Raw genomic sequence first — 19,725 nt, forward strand, 5'->3', positions numbered from 1 at the left:
TGCTGTTGAGTCGCATAGAAACTGTTTGTGAACTGAGAGACATACTCTGCTTCCTCACTGTGCCCCTTTGAAGGTGATCATAGATGCACGTATGACTTGCTCTGTTATTCCTTAGTTAGGGTACTTGGCTCTGGCATCTCTGCACACTTTGACTTTGTTGAGGGTAGAATTGTGGTCTATTACTGGCTGGCTGAGTATTTTCCCTTAAATGTTCTTATTTTCCCCTCCCTCCATTGAAGAATGTCTTTCCACAAAACCGTGTAACTAAAACTTTATGCTTGACAGGCTTGAGCATCCTCCGTTGGAGCCATGTGGTTTGACAGCACAGATGTTTGTTTCTTGAAAGACTATTTTTCAGATGCTGTCACCTCTGCTTGCAAGATCTCTAGTGAATGCAAGGATCCGGGTGTCACTTGAGAACAACCCTCATTTCCTCCAGAAATTGAGGTAAAAACTCTCCCTTCATCACCTTCTTTTCTTTGTGGTAACATAATGCAAGGTGAAAAATCAGTTTATACCTTGAACATGACTTTATCTCAAATTTCACATGAAGAAGGTGCAGACATTTAGAAAGCCGGGACAACTTTTTGTAGCTGTACTATGGAAAGAGATGCTTGCAGTCATCAAGTGAACCTTATCCAAGCAAACTGCTAACCACTTTGTTTTGCCATCGGGCATTGAGTAGCACATTGAAAAATGCTGCTTTTAAAGACTTCCGTACCTGAGGTGTTACAGTTTCCATTTCTTGGTTTCAGAATGTTTTTATTGAGAGCATCTGTGTCATGGCTACTTGGTAATCAATTTTTACATTCAGCAAGTCTTTTTATTTGAACTAAGTTTCTATTTTTTAGTTTCTTTGGCATTTCATTGCTGTCTTTAGAGACCCTGTCTTTGGGCCTACCCCTGGCTCTGTCTTCCTGGGAAGTTTAATTTCACATATTTAGATTTTTCCAAGTTACCCACTGCAAAAATCATTTGAAGTAAGGTGTGAAATGGATATGTACTCACCCTATCAGTTGGCCCTTGTAGAGGCATTCTGCAGTAGCAGCTGTGGATATATGTTTTTGTTTTAAGGAAGGCAGATATGTACTTTATTATATCCTTGTACTTGTGTTTGCTAAGATAGGACTAACAGGAGGAGGAAATGTCTTTAATTATGCACTGCAGATTTCCTTACTGATCAGCCATTTTGGTGTGTACATTTGTCACTCACTTTGTTTCCTAAATTTCTAGGCTCTTTATAAACTTTTACTTAACATTCTGCTTCACTGAGTTTTACATAATACTCGTATGTATGTGTAACTCCTGAAGGTTCTACATAACCATTATATATTTGCCTTTGGTCTTGGTCATGGCAGAAAATGGCCTTCAGACCAGCCTAAAAATTGTTTATCAAATGTATAAATGAAATTAAACGCATAGTATTTATTAGTTGTTATAATGCTTGTAGTGCATTAAAGATAGTTGGTTCTTTATCAGTCCTTTATCGTTTTTCTTTTTTTCTTCCATTGCATCAAAAATTACTTAAAGAGAGTATACAGTATTTGACTGACTTTGTCTTGAAAATGTTTTCTGTTCAGGTTTTGGTGTCTGTCCAGTCCCTGATATTAGTTTCAGAGCCTTATTTTAATGAACCGGGTTATGAGAGGTCAAGAGGCACCCCCAGTGGGACTCAGAGCTCTAGAGAATACGATGGAAATATTCGGCAGGCAACAGTCAAGTGGGGAATGCTTGAGCAGATAAGAAATCCCTCTCCGTGTTTCAAGGAGGTAAGCTATAATGAAATGTAAAGTTATGTTATCATAATAAAGGATACCGAGGGTAACTCCTTATGGCTCATGGCTTTTTTATCTTAGTTATAGCTTGTGTCCATTAAAAGTAATCCAAACCTTACTAAGACTGCCATGGATTTCAGTGTGTACCATCACAGTACTTTGGAAGTGTAATGCTATCTGTCTTTATAACAAATTATATGCTTTGTGTTCTACCTAGAGATTAAACTTCAGATGTTACCTTCTTATATTATTTTGCCTTTCTGACATAAAAACTAATTGGATTTTTTTCATTTCCCTTTCAGCAATTAAAATGGGGGTACTGTTGCATAAATGGAATAAAATTGCAAAGGGATAATGCTTATTTCAGGTTGGTCTGAGGGATATATGTCCAATGTTTTTATTTGTCAATGTTGTCTGTATTTGGTACATTTTAATTAAACATAGTCAGCTATTTCCAAATGTGCTTTTGGTGATGGGATTTACATTCTTGATCCATTCAGCACACAGATGTGTCTGGGAACTTTGATACTTGCTTGTATTCTTTTCTGCTGATAACCTGTGAAAGGTGGTACTGTGCCAGGGGTCATTTCTTTGCTGTTAATTCACACATAGTAGCTTTGTGAGAAGTAGAACACACACACACAAGCAAAGTACTGATTGAGTGAGATGAATGTTACCTACTAGGATTGGTACTCACACACTAAGATGTTTTTTTTGTGACACTTTTTGGCGAGTCCTTTGCAAACTATTTACTACCTTTGCCCCCCCCCCCCTTTTGTTGCATTGAAGACTACATTTTGACACGCTGCCCTCACTGCATGTTGACTGTCAGCCCCCTCCCTGCCAATTGACCCAGTTATTTTCCTTCACTTGAGTAAGGGTCAACCAGGAAGGAGTCATTTTTCAGGCAGCCATCAGAGGTGGTTTAATGTTTTTTTCACTTAAGCCCTGTGTTCAGTGTGAATGCCCGCCTGACAGCGCTGAAGAGGACCGTGAAATGGGCTGTCCATGCTGGTTGTCCTTCACTTCTGAAAGGGACATTGCCAGTATGTAGCTCAACAGTCTTTTCTCATGTACAGGAAATGGTTTTCAGAGTTTTCAGCTGTGAAATCACACTTCCCAATGTGCTCACTGAGTGCCTGCTACCCCCCCGGAGAGAGGCCACACTTTTTTACTCTGTTCCCCTCTCTGACTGTCTTCCTCAGTGCTAGGGCTGCTAATCGAATCTTAGTTGCTTTCGTCACAGTAAGGGCTCCATCTCTCTGTGCCACAGAGCCAGTCTGAAAACGACTTTCTTAGTCCTGTTTTGCCACTACATTAACACCTTAGCTGATTTTACTGTTTTGTGTATGCTGTTCAGAAATCTGAAGTGGAGGCATCAAGGGAATGCCCAACTACCTTTTGTCATGTGACTACCCTAAGCAAAATGCCCTTTTACACTACTTTTTTGTTTTAAATTTCTGTTGCATCATAAACATAATTATAAATGAAGATGGTGTTTATTATATTATTTTTGTGTACTTTGACAGTGGTGTTTTCTGTGTTATCCCTGTAAGAAGATTGCTGCTTTGATGCTACCTGATAAACAAATGTAGGGGTTATGATATTTTCCCATTCTTATCTTTATAGTTTCCCTCTGCTTTGGTATATCCCCTGTCTGAGGTGCAGTCCTCTGGCTCATGCTTTTGCCTACCAGTGGAAAACAGTACTTAGTGACATGGCTGACCTAGCTCCTCTCATTTATAAGAGCTGTGCCCAGCACTCAGAAATAGTTAACTATATCAATTTACCACTTTCTGGCCTTACAATACAGTTTTTAATGTTCCTTGAAAAAAAATGAATTCTGTGGAGAAATTGATAAAAATATCATTTTTGCCTGGCAGAGAGTATCATACCTTGATGGATTTTTTTTGTATTTTTTTCATTGTGTGATTAAGTATTAAGGGGTAAACACTGTATATATATTTAGGCTGCATAATGAAATGTCAGCACCCATAATGCCAAGTGCCAATAGACTGGAAAAAAAAGATCAAAAATCCAGGAGAAGAGCAAATCTTGAACCTCACTCTTCTCCTTTAAACTTCTTTTTTTTTGCAAAGGAACAAGAACCCATACCCCCTGAAAAAAAAAAAAAATATATATATATATATATATATATATATATATATATATATATATATATATATATATATATATACACCAACTTTGCGATTGCCATACCTCTGAGAAAAGAGCATATTCTGGGTAAGGGCAATCTCAGACTTAGTATATGTTAGTCCATTTATTCAACCAGTCAGTCTCCAAGTTACAGGACTCACTGTAGCAAGTTCTTATGTTTCAAATCATTACTGTATATTTCTGATGAAGTTGGTGACTTTTTTATGCATGATATGTTTACAAGCCTGTTTGTCTGAACTGGCATCTTGTGGATGTATTGTTAATGCATAATTATAGATCTGAGTTTGGAAGTTTCATGTCCTACACCTGTAGGACTAATACTGACAAGTACTTAGTCCTGCTGTTGAAATTTTCCTGGTCTGCCCCTTTTACCCACATTGCACAGAATAAAACATTCATTCTGCTGTGCAAATCCCTGTGTTTGCACAGGTGTATGTTAGATTGGCATGCTGCAATGTTTATAACAATATGCCATGTAAAAAAAGAAGAGGATTGAATCCTCTGGAAGGTACTTCTCTGTGGTCTTTCAGTCATGGCCTAGCTCAAAGGATTAAATGAATGCCTTGCACATCAAGCAGCAAGAAAAACAGAAGATGGTCAACCATATGTCTCCTTTTATACAGTGATATGCAGACATCTGGAAGGCAGGGGATGAGCTCTGAAGCTCTAGCCTAACATGATGAATTGCTGTGCCTTCTAAATTATGAAGCTTGAAATCATTCTGTTTTAAGACCGGATACAGAGTCTGAAGAAGATGAGTTGTCTGACTTCAATTTAGTCTCTAAAAATGTTCCCTTTGGAAAATAATTATAACTAGATAATCACAGAAATTTTCTTCCCTTTGTGCCAGATTCTAAAGGTGTTCGACAGGTAGTTGCTGAACAACCAGACCAAAGTCCACCTATTCTAAACAGACCTTTTTATATCCAGCATCCACTAGCAGTAGTACAACTCGCTCTTTGAACAATCCAATGATTGATTGCCATATGATTGATGTAGTTAAGGGATCTAAAGGGCCTGCTGCCATGAGTACCTCACAGATGGTGGGTGCACCGTTAAACACTGACTGTTTTCAGGCATATGTCCCAGTTGTGCTCATCATAGTTAATGCACAGTTGAAAGAAGATGATGAATGCAAGTATTTTCAGAATAATATCCAATACCCAGAATATGCAGATATGCAAGCTATGATGGTAAAGATAATGCAATAATTATATTTCCTAATGTAGAGAAGATTGTGGACTATTTACATAAAATATTCATTGAAAGATGTTATGTATATATACTGTTTTTATCCATGTGCTACAGGTAGCAATGTGAAGAAGCCGTAAGATATGTAGAGAAGAGTGAAAAGGTAGTGGATAGGTAGTTAGGTGGCTTCTATGGAGGCAGGAACATTGGGCTGCCTTGAGAAGGAACTTCTTAATTCAAGTCTGAAGCTGTGGTAAGTAAGGAGAGAGTTCCGAGGGGGGGGGTGATTGCCAAAGAATAGAAGGAACTGTAGAGTGGGTGGGTGTGGTACCATGCAGCTTAGTTGTTGGAGTAAAGACTGTTAGAGTAGTCCCTTAAGTTGTAGGTGGAAGTTCTTTATTGTTAACATTCTCCCCCAAGACTCTACACTTTAAGGTATAGTAGTTTAAAGAGTTGAAAGTCAAGTAATAGATTAGATATTTGCTTTATATTAAGCCACTTGGCTTTGGAGAGGTTGAGGGCAGTGGTGCTGTCAGCATGGGGATTTTGTGATGAAGTATAATGGACCTCATAAATAAAGACATAGGGAATTTGCAGACTTTGGATCCAACCCAGTTTGGCTTTGTCAAAGGCAGATCATGCCTTTTAAACTTGGTTGACTTTTTCGAAACAGTCACCAAAGCCATTGATGAGGGAAAGGCAGTCCATACAGCCTACCTCGATCTGGCGAAGGCCTTCGATACAATACCCCACTCGGGTATCATTGAAAAACTCATTAGCTTAAATGTTAACCCATACATCACAAGATGGGTTGCAAACTGGCTGAGTGACAGAACCCACAGGGTCAGAGTTGCTGGCGCCATGTCAGACTCAAAGCCTGTCTCAAGTGGTGTCCCACAGGGCTCAATCCTGGGCCCACTCTTGTTTGGCATCTACTTTTCCGAAGTACAAGCAAACACAGGAGGGTTATGGCTGACAAAGTTTGCAGATGACTGCAAACTGAAGCCATAGTAGAAAACACATCTGACACAGATATCCTTCAGAAGGGTCTCACAGAAACGGATAACTGGTGCCAGAGCCATGGCCTAAAGTTAAATGCCAAAAAATGCATAGTCATACCCTTCGGGAAAAACAAGATTACCCCTAGCTACCAAATAGGTGGCAATCCACTGAGCACAGAAGAAGTTATCAGGGACCTGGGGACCCAGGTTGATAGTAGTCTGTCATTCGACACCCATGTAGCTAAAGTAGTTAGGAAGACCTTCTACATTGCCCACCTTATCATGAAGGGATTCTCATCTAGATCAAGGGAGGTCATAGTCTCCCTATACTCATCACTCATCAGACCAATGATTGAGTACAATGCCCCATTGAATGTATCTGACCCGACACTTGCAGCAGCTGGAGAGGCCACAGAAGTTCCTCACCAAAAGGATAAAGGGTCTCAAAAATCTGTCCTATGCTGCCCGACTGAAAGAACTCCAGCTCTATTCAGTAAAACACCGCTGCTCAGAGGTGACCTTTGCCTAACATACAAGGCCATGTCAAACCCAGATTTGATGAATATGCTTCACCTCAAAAAATCTAGATCCGTCAGAGCCACAAGGGCGGGTGACTTAAACCTCGACACGGCTATTAATAGGACGTGCTGGAGGGATAGATTCATCACCCAAAGACTCCCTATGCTGTGGAACAAAATCCCGGTATATGTGAGGCAGAGCACCTCGCTGGCCTTGTTCAAGAGAAATCTTGACCAATGGATGGGAGATCGCAGATATACCCCAGGGATTACCTCAGTGTCACTGCTCGACAGAGGCACAGCAAAATAATGGGTATAGTTCCCCATACTAAAGGGGTGGCATAAGCCACAAAACGATGGGCTAGGCTTGTAAATGCCCTCGGGCAGATAGCCTAGTATGAACCTATGAACCTAAGTGGCACATTTTTTTGGTGATGGTTTGCAGGGTGTCACTGTTTTGTAAAAGCTGAAGCAATGATGGGATGTACTGTAGCTCAGACAAGACAACTGTCTAGCCTATGGCTATTCTTGATGGTGTGGTAAGGTAAGATATTTGTTGGCCCATAAGATGAGGGTGTTGACAGTATTTCTAGTTTTTTTTTTTCAATTTGAAGATAGAAGTTCAGGGTTTTGTCTAGTCGGATACCAAGATATTTGAAGAAGAGTATTATTTCTATCTATGTGACAGTTCCACTTTCAATTCACTTGTTTGCAATTTGGACCTTGTGCTGTGTTTATCAAATGTCTAGCTCTCAAGTATTTGCTTTACTCAGATTTCACAAAGCACACATTTACCCAAACCTGGTCAGTTGTCTGGATCAAGTATGGCCTTATTAGTCTACTGATCTTTCTGTGGAGAAGACTGTTCAGTGTTTTGCCACCCAACAGATAACTTTCGACAAGGAAAGCCAGACCTGACCTTCTTGCAGGCAAGGTTGTTTTGGAGAGCCATGCTGAACACTATACCTTGCATGATCCTATTCCTTAGAACAAGTTACTGCAAATTGACCACCTTTCTACTACTAACAATAAAATCCTTACATGTAGGGATATTCCTCAAAGCATCATGGCGTAAATCTTCCTCTGTCATGATAATTCCCAGTAAAAGATTTTTTGTACAGAAAATGCATTTTCACTTTAGAATCATTTGGATCAGAGCTTTCAGTCCTTGTAATATGTTCTTCCCATGGTCCCCTACCCCAGTAAAGGACTTTTCTTCATTGATGTTGCAACTTTTCAAAGAACCAAAATCTTCTGTGCCTTCAACAACAAACAGAAGTTGACATCGTACTCCCTGGATTTGTTTGGAGAGATTCTTTTCTACCACCTGAGAGTCTAAGACTTGGTTGGTTTCACGAAAGGGCCATTACATAAACTGCAGAAAGGTGCTGGCAATAAGCATTCAAGATGCTATTGAAGCCAAGATTTACGCAGGCAATCACAGATAATGCATTACTTATTTCCATTTATTAAATGTCCACATGGAAAAACTATTTTTACTTGTGTCCCAAAGAGAAGAAGATCTCCAACTATGAAATAAGGCATCAGTCACATGTGCAAAAGATTTGCAATATAAAATGGAAAAATATAGAAATTACACAGATATAAGTAGAGACCCTAACCTGTATAGCGGAAAAGTAAGCTAGAGGTTTGGTATTATAAGGCACATATCAAGTGCAGCCATAGCTATTAACATCATATGCTAAAAGGGATGAAAAAGTATTATAAGAGAAGTGTGAATTGTTTGTGTATGTATGATCCGAGGTTGCATTTTTAGTGGTTCAAGGAGCAGTAGAAACAGTTGAGGGTAGAGACTGCAGAATGCAGAGTGAAGGTGTGATGCTGAAGCAGTTAAATAAAACAAGTTACATTTCCAGTTCAAGTGGCTGTATTTTCTTGCTTCATTTTTAACCATTTTAAAAATTGCATTGTGCAGGAGCTGAATTTTAAAGTTTTCGCACAACAGCCAAGCAGTATGTGTAACAAATTTTGTCCTTGCAATAGAGACAAGACAACCTGGCTTAAGTTTTTTGGGGAGTGGTATACCATAAAAGATGTTTGGTCAGAGAGTGGCATTTTGAGGAGTAAAGAGTTCTGTGTACTTTAATGAGTTAGGATTAACTCATGACTAAGTGTTAACCAGTGAATCATAAGTAGTGTATTACAGTAGATGGCAAGGAGATACCCAATGCTGTCTGTTTTTCAGACTAGCTGTATTGATTTGAGAGCATACGTTTCAGGTAGATTGGTATATATCCCATCCCATCCCATCCCATCCCATCTAAATGCACTGACACATGCCCTGAGCAGGGGGAATATCTTCCATATGTGGAAGTTAGTTTGACTTCTGAAGATGGATCTATTTGCCTTTCACATAAGCAAATAACTTTCTCTGTTTTGCTCAAAATACTGTCATGCACAAGTATGAGTAACCAGTGCATTCTCAGGAAGTTGATATCAAAGAGTTCCTGTGTGCATTTCCACCAACGCATGTATAACTGTTGCTAACAGATGGGCACCAATGTAAATATGATCCTAAATGCTCCTTTGTGGCCAAAGCAGCCCTAGAACACCCTTTTTATGTACATGTCCATTACCCAGCCTCTGATTCTGCCTCCTCCCAATATCCTTTTAACTCACTAACTAGGAAAGTGTTGCATCCCACACTACTGTCAATTTAAGTACATGGACAATTTCAGGCAGGTGGTGATCACTTTTTCTTTCAAGGTATATTTGCTGTTTTAAAATAAGCTAAGAGGATGACCACAACAAAATCTTATTTTGAAGTGTTTTTTGTATAGCTGATTATAAGACAGCCTCTGTTTCCTTAAACTCTGCGGTATCTTATGGCCTTGCTTGATGCTGATCTGGCATAGTGTATTCATCATCAATTTCTGCTTGCATGCTACTGTTTCCTACAGTTGTTGTTGTTGCCTTTCGGCTTTTCCTGGTTAGGGGTCGCCACAGCAGAACTCCGGACCGCTAATGATTGGCAGTAGATTTTCACGGTGCCGAGTTGCCAGCTCGACACCCAACCTTCAATGAAGGCACACCCATTCACGCATGTCTTTCGGAACGCCACTCGACCCGTGGGGAGGACATGCAGACTACACACAGAAGGCACTCCCTGCACACTAGCTGAGAATCGAACAGGAGAACGTCTTGCTGTGAGGCAACTACTTCCTACAGGGACTTCTCATATCAAAATGAAACAGTTTGTGAAAGAAATCCTTTATTTAAAGCCTCAAAAGATAACCCCCCCCCCTTCCTATTTGGAACTTCAACTCCATGAATTAAAAGCTGACCTTATCACCCTTTGGCCGAGTTTCATCAGCAGGTTTGAAATACATTTTTTGAAAGTTTCTTTAGCCAAGAAGATATCTGAATTGCAAGTTTTAATGTGTAAAGAGCCAAACCTTTTCTTGCACGAGGGACAGACTTTTACTGCAGATCCCTTCCTCTTTCATTCCTAAGCTAGTTTTTGACATTTCCTTAAAACTTGCAATTCAGTTTTTGATCTTATCTTCTTTCCAGACTAGGAAAATAAAGAGAAATTATTGTTCATAACATGAATATTCTCAGAAGAGTTGGCTAATACATTGAGAAAGCAAAGCCTCTGAGAGAGGCTGATAAGCATTTTATATTTTATTCCTGCAACTGTATTGTTTGGATAATAAGTCTGGTTTCTGCTTTCTATGCTTTAAATCAGATATACCTGTTACTCACGCTGGTGCTGAGAGACTGACTTACTGCCTGCTGTGATATTCAGAAAAGATAAGAGTTTGTTCTCATTTTTCGTCTGCACTTTTGATTTAATATCTCTGCAATCTGTACAACTGTTTTGTTTCACCCACGCACCCTGTTCTTGTGGTAGTCTTATGTGTGTGTATATATATATATATATATATATATATATATATATATATATATACACACACACACACACACACATATATATATATATATATATATATATATATATATATGTATATATATAGATATATATATATATATATATATATATATATATATATATATATATATATATATATATATATATATATATATATATATATATATATATATATATATATATATATATATATATATATATATATATATATATATATATATATATATATATATATATATATATATATATATATATATATATATATATATATACATATATACATATATATATATATATATATATATATATATATATATATATACATATATATATATATATATATATATATATATATATATATATATATATATATATATATATATATATATATATATATATATATATATATATATATATATATATATATATATATATATATATATATATATATATATATATATATATACATATATATATATATATATATATATATATATATATATATATATATATATATATATATATATATATATATATATATATATATATATATATATATATATATATATATATATATATATATATATATATATATATATATATATATATATATATATATATGCATATATATATATATATATATATATATACATATATATATATATATATATATATATATATATATATATATATATATATATATATATATATATATATATATATATATATATATATATATATATATATATATATATATATATATATATATATATATATATATATATATATATATATATATATATATATATATATATATATATATATATATATATATATATATATATATATATATATATATATATATATATATATGTATATATATATATATATATATATATATATATATATATATATATATATATATATATATATATATATATATATATATATATATATACATATATATATATATATATATATATATATATATATATATATATATATATATATATATATATATATATATATATATACATATGCATATATATATATATATATATATATATATATATATATATATAAAATATGTAAATACACAATATAGCCAGTGTAATATATGTATTAAAATATTCGTAAAAATATATAAATTATTTTTTGAATGCTTAAAATTGTAAAGGTTCGTTACATACAAGATCAACAAAAACATTTTGAGTATTCTCATTACAAACCAGTTAAAAGAATGGACATGCAAAGATGGCAGAAAAAATAAAATTTCCTTTTGTAGTCTGTAAACCATAACCTTACTGCAGCATTTGTATAGTTTATCAGTAGTGCATTTTTCATCTGACTTTTGGTTTAATGCAAAGCTTTGAGTCAGGCATAAGCAGTGATTTTATTCTGAGGAAGGTGACTGTAGCTGTAAAACGTGAAATTTAGGTTTAGTTATTGGTGAAGCTGTTCTGGCTCAATCTTTTTTCTTGTAGCAGTCTTGTGAAAAGCAGTGCTGGTGTTGTGCCAGCATGTAGGTATTGAGATTCAGTGTTACAGGGGATCTGATATGGAAGATACCGTGACATTTATTCTCCTCAGTTTTTCTTCTGATTAAGAAACCATTAAATTGATGGCTGTATTTTTTGGTAATTGTAATGTTGTCTGTCAGTGTAATTATACATGGCATTTATATAATTTTAAAAAGATTCTTCACAATACCGTCATTCAGATGCTAGGCTAGATAGAATTTATATTTCACAGGACCATGTGCAATTAATTGGAGGTCTTGAAGCACACCCAATGACTGTTTCACATACAGCAATAATAACTAAAATAAAAACACATTGTAATGAAATGAAAATGAGTCACTGGTGCTTTCCCACCTATGTGTTGAAAAAAAGAGGAATTTAAGGCATGGGTTTTGGAAATTATTCAGGAGCTATTAGAGAAGATATTTATTTCTTCAGAAAATATAGCTAGGTAGTGGGATAAAATTAAAGTGGAGTTTAAAACTAGGGTATAAATAAAGAAATGGAAGATATGGTTAAGAAGTAAGAATTATTTAGAGGGACTGACAGATGTTAAAGTATTGCAAAATAGGAGGAATCCCACAGAACAAGAAGAGTAGCAACTGCGGAATGCTAAACAGAAAATAAGGGATTACCTCATTAATATGCATGACTTTAGAAAGATTGTTAAGCAACTGTTTTTTGATGTTAACCCTAGCGCACAAAAACTTTTAGCACAGCTATTTAGTTAACAGAAACAAGGAAGGGCTGTCACAAAGCTTATGGGTCATATTCTAGGGAAGATAATGAGAGACCCTGTAGAAGTACTAGAAATATTTCAGAAATTTTGTGAAAGTCTGCATAAAGCTGAGAAATATGGAAATCAAGAGAAGGTGCAAAGTAAAATGTATCTGGAAGAATTAAATAGGAGAAGATGAGATAAAAATGGTGTTGTATAACCAGTCTACAGGAAAGTCCCCAGGAATCGATGGTATTCCTTTGGTGGTTTGGAAGCTAGGAGGGAAAAACTGGTAAAGATGTGTAAGGTTTTGTTTAACAGTATTTTAAGAGAAGGAAAAGTACTAACGTCCTGGAAGAAAGCAGTGGTAGCTGTAATACCTAAAGATGGTAAAGATCCATCTGATCTGGTTTCATACAGGCCCATTTCAATACTAGACCTTGATTATAGTGTTTGTCTGTAATGGCTAAAAGAATGGCAAAAGTGATGCCAAACTTGATAGGTATGGATTAATTTTTTTTTTTTGTCGAGGGGAGGCAAATATTTGATAACATTAACAAAACACTGGTGATCCACAGAGAAGCAGAATGTAGGAAAATAACACTGTTGTTGGTGGGTGTTGATGCAGAGAAAGCATTTGACAGAGTAAGCTGGAACTTCATGAGCAGGGCGATGGAAGCAGTTGCTTTCCCTGATACAATTAGAAGGTTGATTAGGAGTGTATATTAGGGATCAGAGATGAAAATTAAAGTGGGTGGGGTCCTCTCTAATAATTTCTGCTTGAGTAGAAGAACCAGGCGGGGGGGGGGGTCCTCTTTCCCCTTTTTTGTTTAAATTGTATTTAGAACCATTGATAAAGAAAATAAGGGACTCCGAAATTCAGGGATATAATTGGCATGGTAGTCAAGAAAAGCTGGTTCTATTTGCAAATGATATTATTTTATACCTGACAAAACCAGAAAGGGACATTACATTGTTGTGGAACATTTATTTAAGACAGTTTCAAATCTTCTCTGGATACAAAATTAATGAAGCTAAAACAAAGGCAATAGTGGTAAATTATGTCCCCATGCAAAAATTGGCCAGCAATATCCATGGTTATGGGGAGATGATAAAATGAAGTATTTAGGAGTATGGATTAAAAATTACTCTGTTGTGGCACCAAAGGATGTGTGGGAGGTGACCAAACAGGAGATAATACAAAAACCAAGAAACTGGAAGCTTTGTTATATGGATATGGATAGTAAGGTACAAGCAGTTAAAATGTTTTTAGTCCCTTTAGTTTCATACACTTCAGGCATATTTTTTTATCAACCAGAGAAGAAGTTGTGGATAGCAATTAAAAAAAGCTGAAGGATTTTATCTGGGTGGGGAAGACGGCAAGGGTCAAGCGGGATAAGTTTATTCTTCCAATAGAACAAGGCGGACTAGGATTACCTGATTTGAAGGGGTATTTTAGTGCAACACAGTTAAGGCTCTTCTACATAGCACAAGCAGACAACTATAATTCAAAGTGGAAAGCGGTGATGATGATCATACAGGAGAGAAGGTCAAGGAAATAAGGAGAGACTGGGATTTTGGATGCAGACCCTTAAGGAGAATGACAATAATCATACAGAATATTATATTCATAAAGGATCAGGAAGTATTTTAAGAACTAAGCCAGTACCAGAGTGGAGAAAATAGAGTCTGCCGATAGGAATGACTGCAATTAGGGATACAGACAATAGGAAAGAGGGGGCTTGAATTTATTGGAGAAAACTGGCAAAGGATCCAAGGTATTGGGAGCAAATAACTAGAAAGGGAAAGGTAATTGAATGGGAAGACACCAAGAATTTGGACGGCAGGTTAGAGATTGCCTTTCTTATCAAGGCTTGATATCGGAGTATAGGCAGAGAAAGAAACAGGGGGATCCTAAATGAAAGACCGTCACTAGTAGAGTTTTAAAAGAATCTAGAACAGAAGCGGCAATTTAAAAAAGGAGTAGTTAGTAGAGCATATACAGTATTGCATGACCGCTATAAGAATCAATGAGAGGAGCTTAGAAAGGATTGGGAAGAGAGACTGGATAAGCAATTTGCAAAGAGACAATGTGGGGGATATATGTTTATCTTCCAAATTTGCAACAACAAAGTCTAGAAGATTTAGGATCTCGGCTTGGAAGTGTTTACATAACTATTTTTATACTCCTAGTAGACTCCAAAGAATTTTTCCTCAGGTAGACAGCAAGTGTTGGAGACGTAATTGGGAAGAAAGAGGAACTGGGAACATTTCTGAGTGTGTAATGAACTGGCAGACTTCAAAGATTCCTTCAGATGCGTTTGTCAGAGATACTAGCTGAGCAAACTGGTGTAACTAAGGAAATGATCTTTTTGAGCTATGATACAGAATGAGTCAGAATTGCCTAGACATAGTAAGGCCTTGCTGAGTCTAATTATGGTGACTGCCAAAAAAAAGCAATTACTAGAAAATGGAAATCAAAGTGTAAACCAATTTTTCTAGAAGTAGTGAATATAGTAACATAGATAACGCAACTAGAATTGTGATCTTTAGAAAAGGGAAGGAGCAAACTGCATAGAAAAAAATGGGAATTGTGGGAATGTTATATGCAGAGGAGGAATGAGGTTTAAAAGAAGGCAGGATTTGAATGAGATATGTAATTGAAAATGACTGAATATATTATAAATGATGTATAATGTTTGTGATTACAGTTGTTTCAGTGGAGTCTATTGTGCATAATGTTTGCAACTAAAATTGTATTAATGTGGTTTTTCATTTATGCAAATATAAGATTGCCTATGTCATAAGTGATAATTTAATAAAGGTGTTTTTTGTTTTTTAGGGTTTTTTTGTTTTATTTAAAAAAATACCTTCATTAAGATTGCGTTATCTCTTCTGGAGGTTATACTTTTCCCCTTCCATCTTGATAGAACACACTTTGGTAGATAAAACTGCTTGTGAAGACTTCTGCATTTTGTACTTCATTTTAATTGGGGCTTTACCGTAATAATAAAATGTGTGAGTTTTGTTTGAAGGTTATTGAAGCTACTGCTTTAAAGAGACTAAATGATCAGTTTGCTCCTTACAACTTCTCCATTTCCTTCTATTGTTCTCTTAAAATAATTGGTTTTCTGTAACAGATGATCCTTTACCCCTTTGTCTGTCAAGTCAGATGAAACATTTTGTAATTAAGTATGTGAGAAAAGAAAGACCGTGGACTAGACTGGGAAAATAAGTAAAACTGACCTGGTGAGGACAAAATGTTGTTTAAGTAGTAGTGCGTTTAAGTGAATAAACTCAGCAGTGTTTATAAATGAGGAGACTGGTGACTAGGGGACTTGTTCCAGGTCTTTTCACAGATGAAGTGAAACAAGGCAGATGCTGGAAACTCCTAAGCGCTGTCAGTCTGACTTAAGTTTTAGGGAAAATCATGGTGTCACATGAACAAATTGTAAAATAATTTTGGGATATCTGGAAACCAGTGTGACATAGGACCTGAGAGAGCATGAAAACTCAGCAGTCCTGTTAAGCCATGTAAATGTAGTGGTGGCTGCCTAGAACATGGACTGTCAGTACATCTTGCTTAAACTTTAGCAAGATTTTTAACCTAACCTCACACAAAATGTTAGTAAACAAACTGGTTTAACTTGCAGTCAGTCCTGGGGTGGCAGCACAGGTCAATCACTGGCCATTCAATTGCGTATAGAAAGGTAATAATAAATTGAACTGACTCAGATGAAACAGTGATTACTGTTAAGGGTACCACAGTAGTCAGTACTGAGTGGTTTCTTTTCATTACCTATGCAAGTGACTTTATAAGTAGTCTAGAAGATAACATGCCATTTTGGTGAACAGACAAAAATGCGTGTTAGGTTTAATGCACAGGAAGGAGTAAAAAGTATGCGATTGAGACTGAAGTTGTAGTGTGAACATGGCAACTTGTATTCATTGCAGAATAGTACCCATCCGGAAAACAGAATGCCATTGAAGTAAGTACACAATTTGAGGAAGGGCAGTTATATCAACAAAGTGAAAAGAAATACAAGAGTATTGTTTCACATAAACTGAAGGTAAACAGACAGTGTGAGAAATAAGCAAGGGAGACTCATGAAAAACATAGATGCACAGATGGTGACATCACTAGTAGAAAATAAGTTGTTAGTATTGTACTGAGAGGTGGCAAGGTACCATTTAGAGTAGTGTTTATAGTTTTTGAAACTTCGATTTTATAATGACATGGGATAAATATAGTGCTAATGAAGGTGATAAGCATGTTAGGCAAGCTTCACGCAGAATCAGTATAGGTAAGTAGAAGAGTTGTATACCAGTAGTTGTTGATTAAGAAGGTGGAATATGGTGGACACTTTTAAGTATCTTGCTTGTCCATGAAGTCTGACTGAGAGTACTGATTCTCAAAAAAATAAATATGAAAACATGTAACCACAATTTGCAAATACATGTTAAACTGTTCATGAGAGATAGGAGGAAGTGCTTTTTTAACAAAAGATGCTACATGATTAAACCTGTTTTCTGAAGAGGTTGTAGGGTAAGAATTAGTGATGACGTTTAAGAATTAGTGGAATGACTACAAGACAAGCTTTATGAAAGATGAAAAAATAAAGTATTGGTTAATATGCATTTATAACTTAACTAATAGATAGTGAAGTGGGCAAACTGAATGGACTTGCTTACTACCCAAGTTTGGCTGTCTTTGTCCATCTTTTTTTGAAGAACCCCAGTGTCAGTGCCTACACTAACATTTGGAGTGATTCATCCTCCCTTCCTTCAAGATACCTACTTACAGTGACACTAGCAATGTCTTTTCCTGGTTAGAGGTCACCACAGTGGATCACCGGTCCACAGATTGATTGGCAGTGGTGTTTTTATGGTATTGGGTTGCCAGCCCTGTGCTTAACCTTCTCAGAGGGCACAGCGACACACACACACACACACACACACACACACACACACACACACACACACACACCTACCTGCATGTCTTTAAAACTCACTCGACCGCAGGGCGGACATGCAGACTTCGCACAGAAGGCGCCCCAGCTGAGAATCGCATTGGAGAACCTCTTGCTGTGAGGCAACAGTGCTAACCACTGTACCACTGCGGCCGCCCCTACTTGCAGTGACACTAAGAGTATATATTTCTGAGCTGTGAGTTCAAGAACCTTCATTGATGGGTCCAAGGTTGAGTATTACTTTTCCACCAGTTGGAATTTTGCAATTTGAACTTAATCCCATATTTAAGGACATCTACACACTAAGCTGACACATCCCATGTCATAACTTGCCAGTTATATAAAAGTATTCATGAAAATACTGTAAGCAAAAAACACCAGCAACTGAAATTAACAGTACGGACATAGAAAAATAAAATATAAATGTAGCAAAAAAACAACAATGTACACGTACTGAAACACAGCCAGGGCACACATTAATATTATAGGTAAACGCTTTCACGAGTATCAGATTTGCTTCATCAGACCCAGACTAAATACACAATAAACCGTTCTGTTTAAAATCATTCAAATTTGCAAAAACAAATATCAAGCATCCTTTAAAACACGTGATGCTGTACATGTAACATTGTAAATAAAGACTCAAATCTAGTAAGGCTGCTTTAATTGGTACTTACACTCCATACGTTAGATAAAATGGCAAGTGTGTACTGTCAAGCTCCACAACTTCAATACTTGCATTTATAAAATGCACGATTAATGAAAGCATTTAACTGCTGTTACATAATATCATTTTGCCGAGCAGATCACACTTAAAGGAACTTCTTCCCAAAGGGAACTGTCATCTGACAGTACAAGACCTATAAAGTCTAAACTGAATCTTTAAGATAACTGTACCAGAATATACAAATATCCTATGTACACTTAGCCTAAACTCGCTATGAAAATTCTGAAATATGTACATTAAAAAATTATATGATTATAATCAAATGCATAAGTGTATAAGTATATGGACCCTTCTTCCTAAAAATAGTCTAAAATAATACCATTGATCTAAGTCCAATGCACATAACACTGTCTATGCAAACATCTACTTTTTAGCACTGGTTTAATAGGAACAGACATATTCAGGCCCTTTGGGCCATCAGCATTTAATCTAACATTCCATTTCATCTCATTGTTTCATCTTATTTATTATGTCCCCTTTTCTCTGTCCTACTTTAATAACTACCATAACCAAAAACTTAAAAGTAGAACAACTTGGAAATTAGCCAGATTTACATGCATAGTTGTGCCATTAAAAGGAACAACAAAAATAATGCAATTTTTCATCACACTTAGATTGTAAGGATAAGGATTTTAGATGTTTTGTATTTTATGCATTAGACCACACTGAGGTTGAACTGAGGGGTTGGTATGCTGAGAATTTACTGGATTACAAAGAGTACTGTTAGCATACTAGATTAAATGCTTGTTACCTGTCAGGTCTGAACAACCACATCAGTATTAAATGTGTTTTAGAGAAACAAAGGTTTAGGCATCAGTTAGTGAACAGCTTTTTACAGGAACATGATATTTTACTTCAAAAATGAAGTAAACATCAGTTATTGTTTATATTATTTTTGAAAATAATTGAAAGCTTATTGGTTTAGTAATTTAAAAAATATAAAAGCTGATGTATTCAATAATTGTGATGCAATTGGTTTGTAATGCACTTTGCATCATATTTGTACTTGCCATTAAGAGTCTGAAAATATTTGCGAGATTATATGATGAAGGTGCTTACTCTGAAAATACAGCCTTTGATCTATGTCCATCTGTTTGGCAGTAATTATTTTTCTTTCCTTTGTTTTTAATTCCATGGTTCGTGTGTCTGTATTTTTTTTTAATGCTGCTTGCCCTTGCTGCCTGTCGACCAGCGAACCCCCTCACGGTCAGTTG

At 35.9% G+C, this 19,725-nt stretch overlaps 1 protein-coding gene across 8 annotated transcripts in view; it reads left to right on the forward strand.

Moving 5' to 3' along the window:
- BIRC6 (baculoviral IAP repeat containing 6) overlaps positions 1-19,725 on the forward strand; it is a 4,524,268-nt gene that overhangs the window by 4,453,105 nt on the left and 51,438 nt on the right. For all 8 annotated transcript variants that reach the window (XM_044058419.1, XM_044058463.1, XM_044058448.1 and 5 more), the window contains exon 72: positions 1,581-1,769. In XM_044058419.1, the coding sequence (XP_043914354.1) occupies positions 1,581-1,769 (189 nt within the window). The remainder of the gene's footprint in view (positions 1-1,580; positions 1,770-19,725) is intronic.

Source organism: Protopterus annectens, chromosome 1.part2 (assembly GCF_019279795.1).
Source record: "Protopterus annectens isolate FY-2018-M chromosome 1.part2, PAN1.0, whole genome shotgun sequence".
Taxonomy (NCBI): domain Eukaryota; kingdom Metazoa; phylum Chordata; order Ceratodontiformes; family Protopteridae; genus Protopterus; species Protopterus annectens.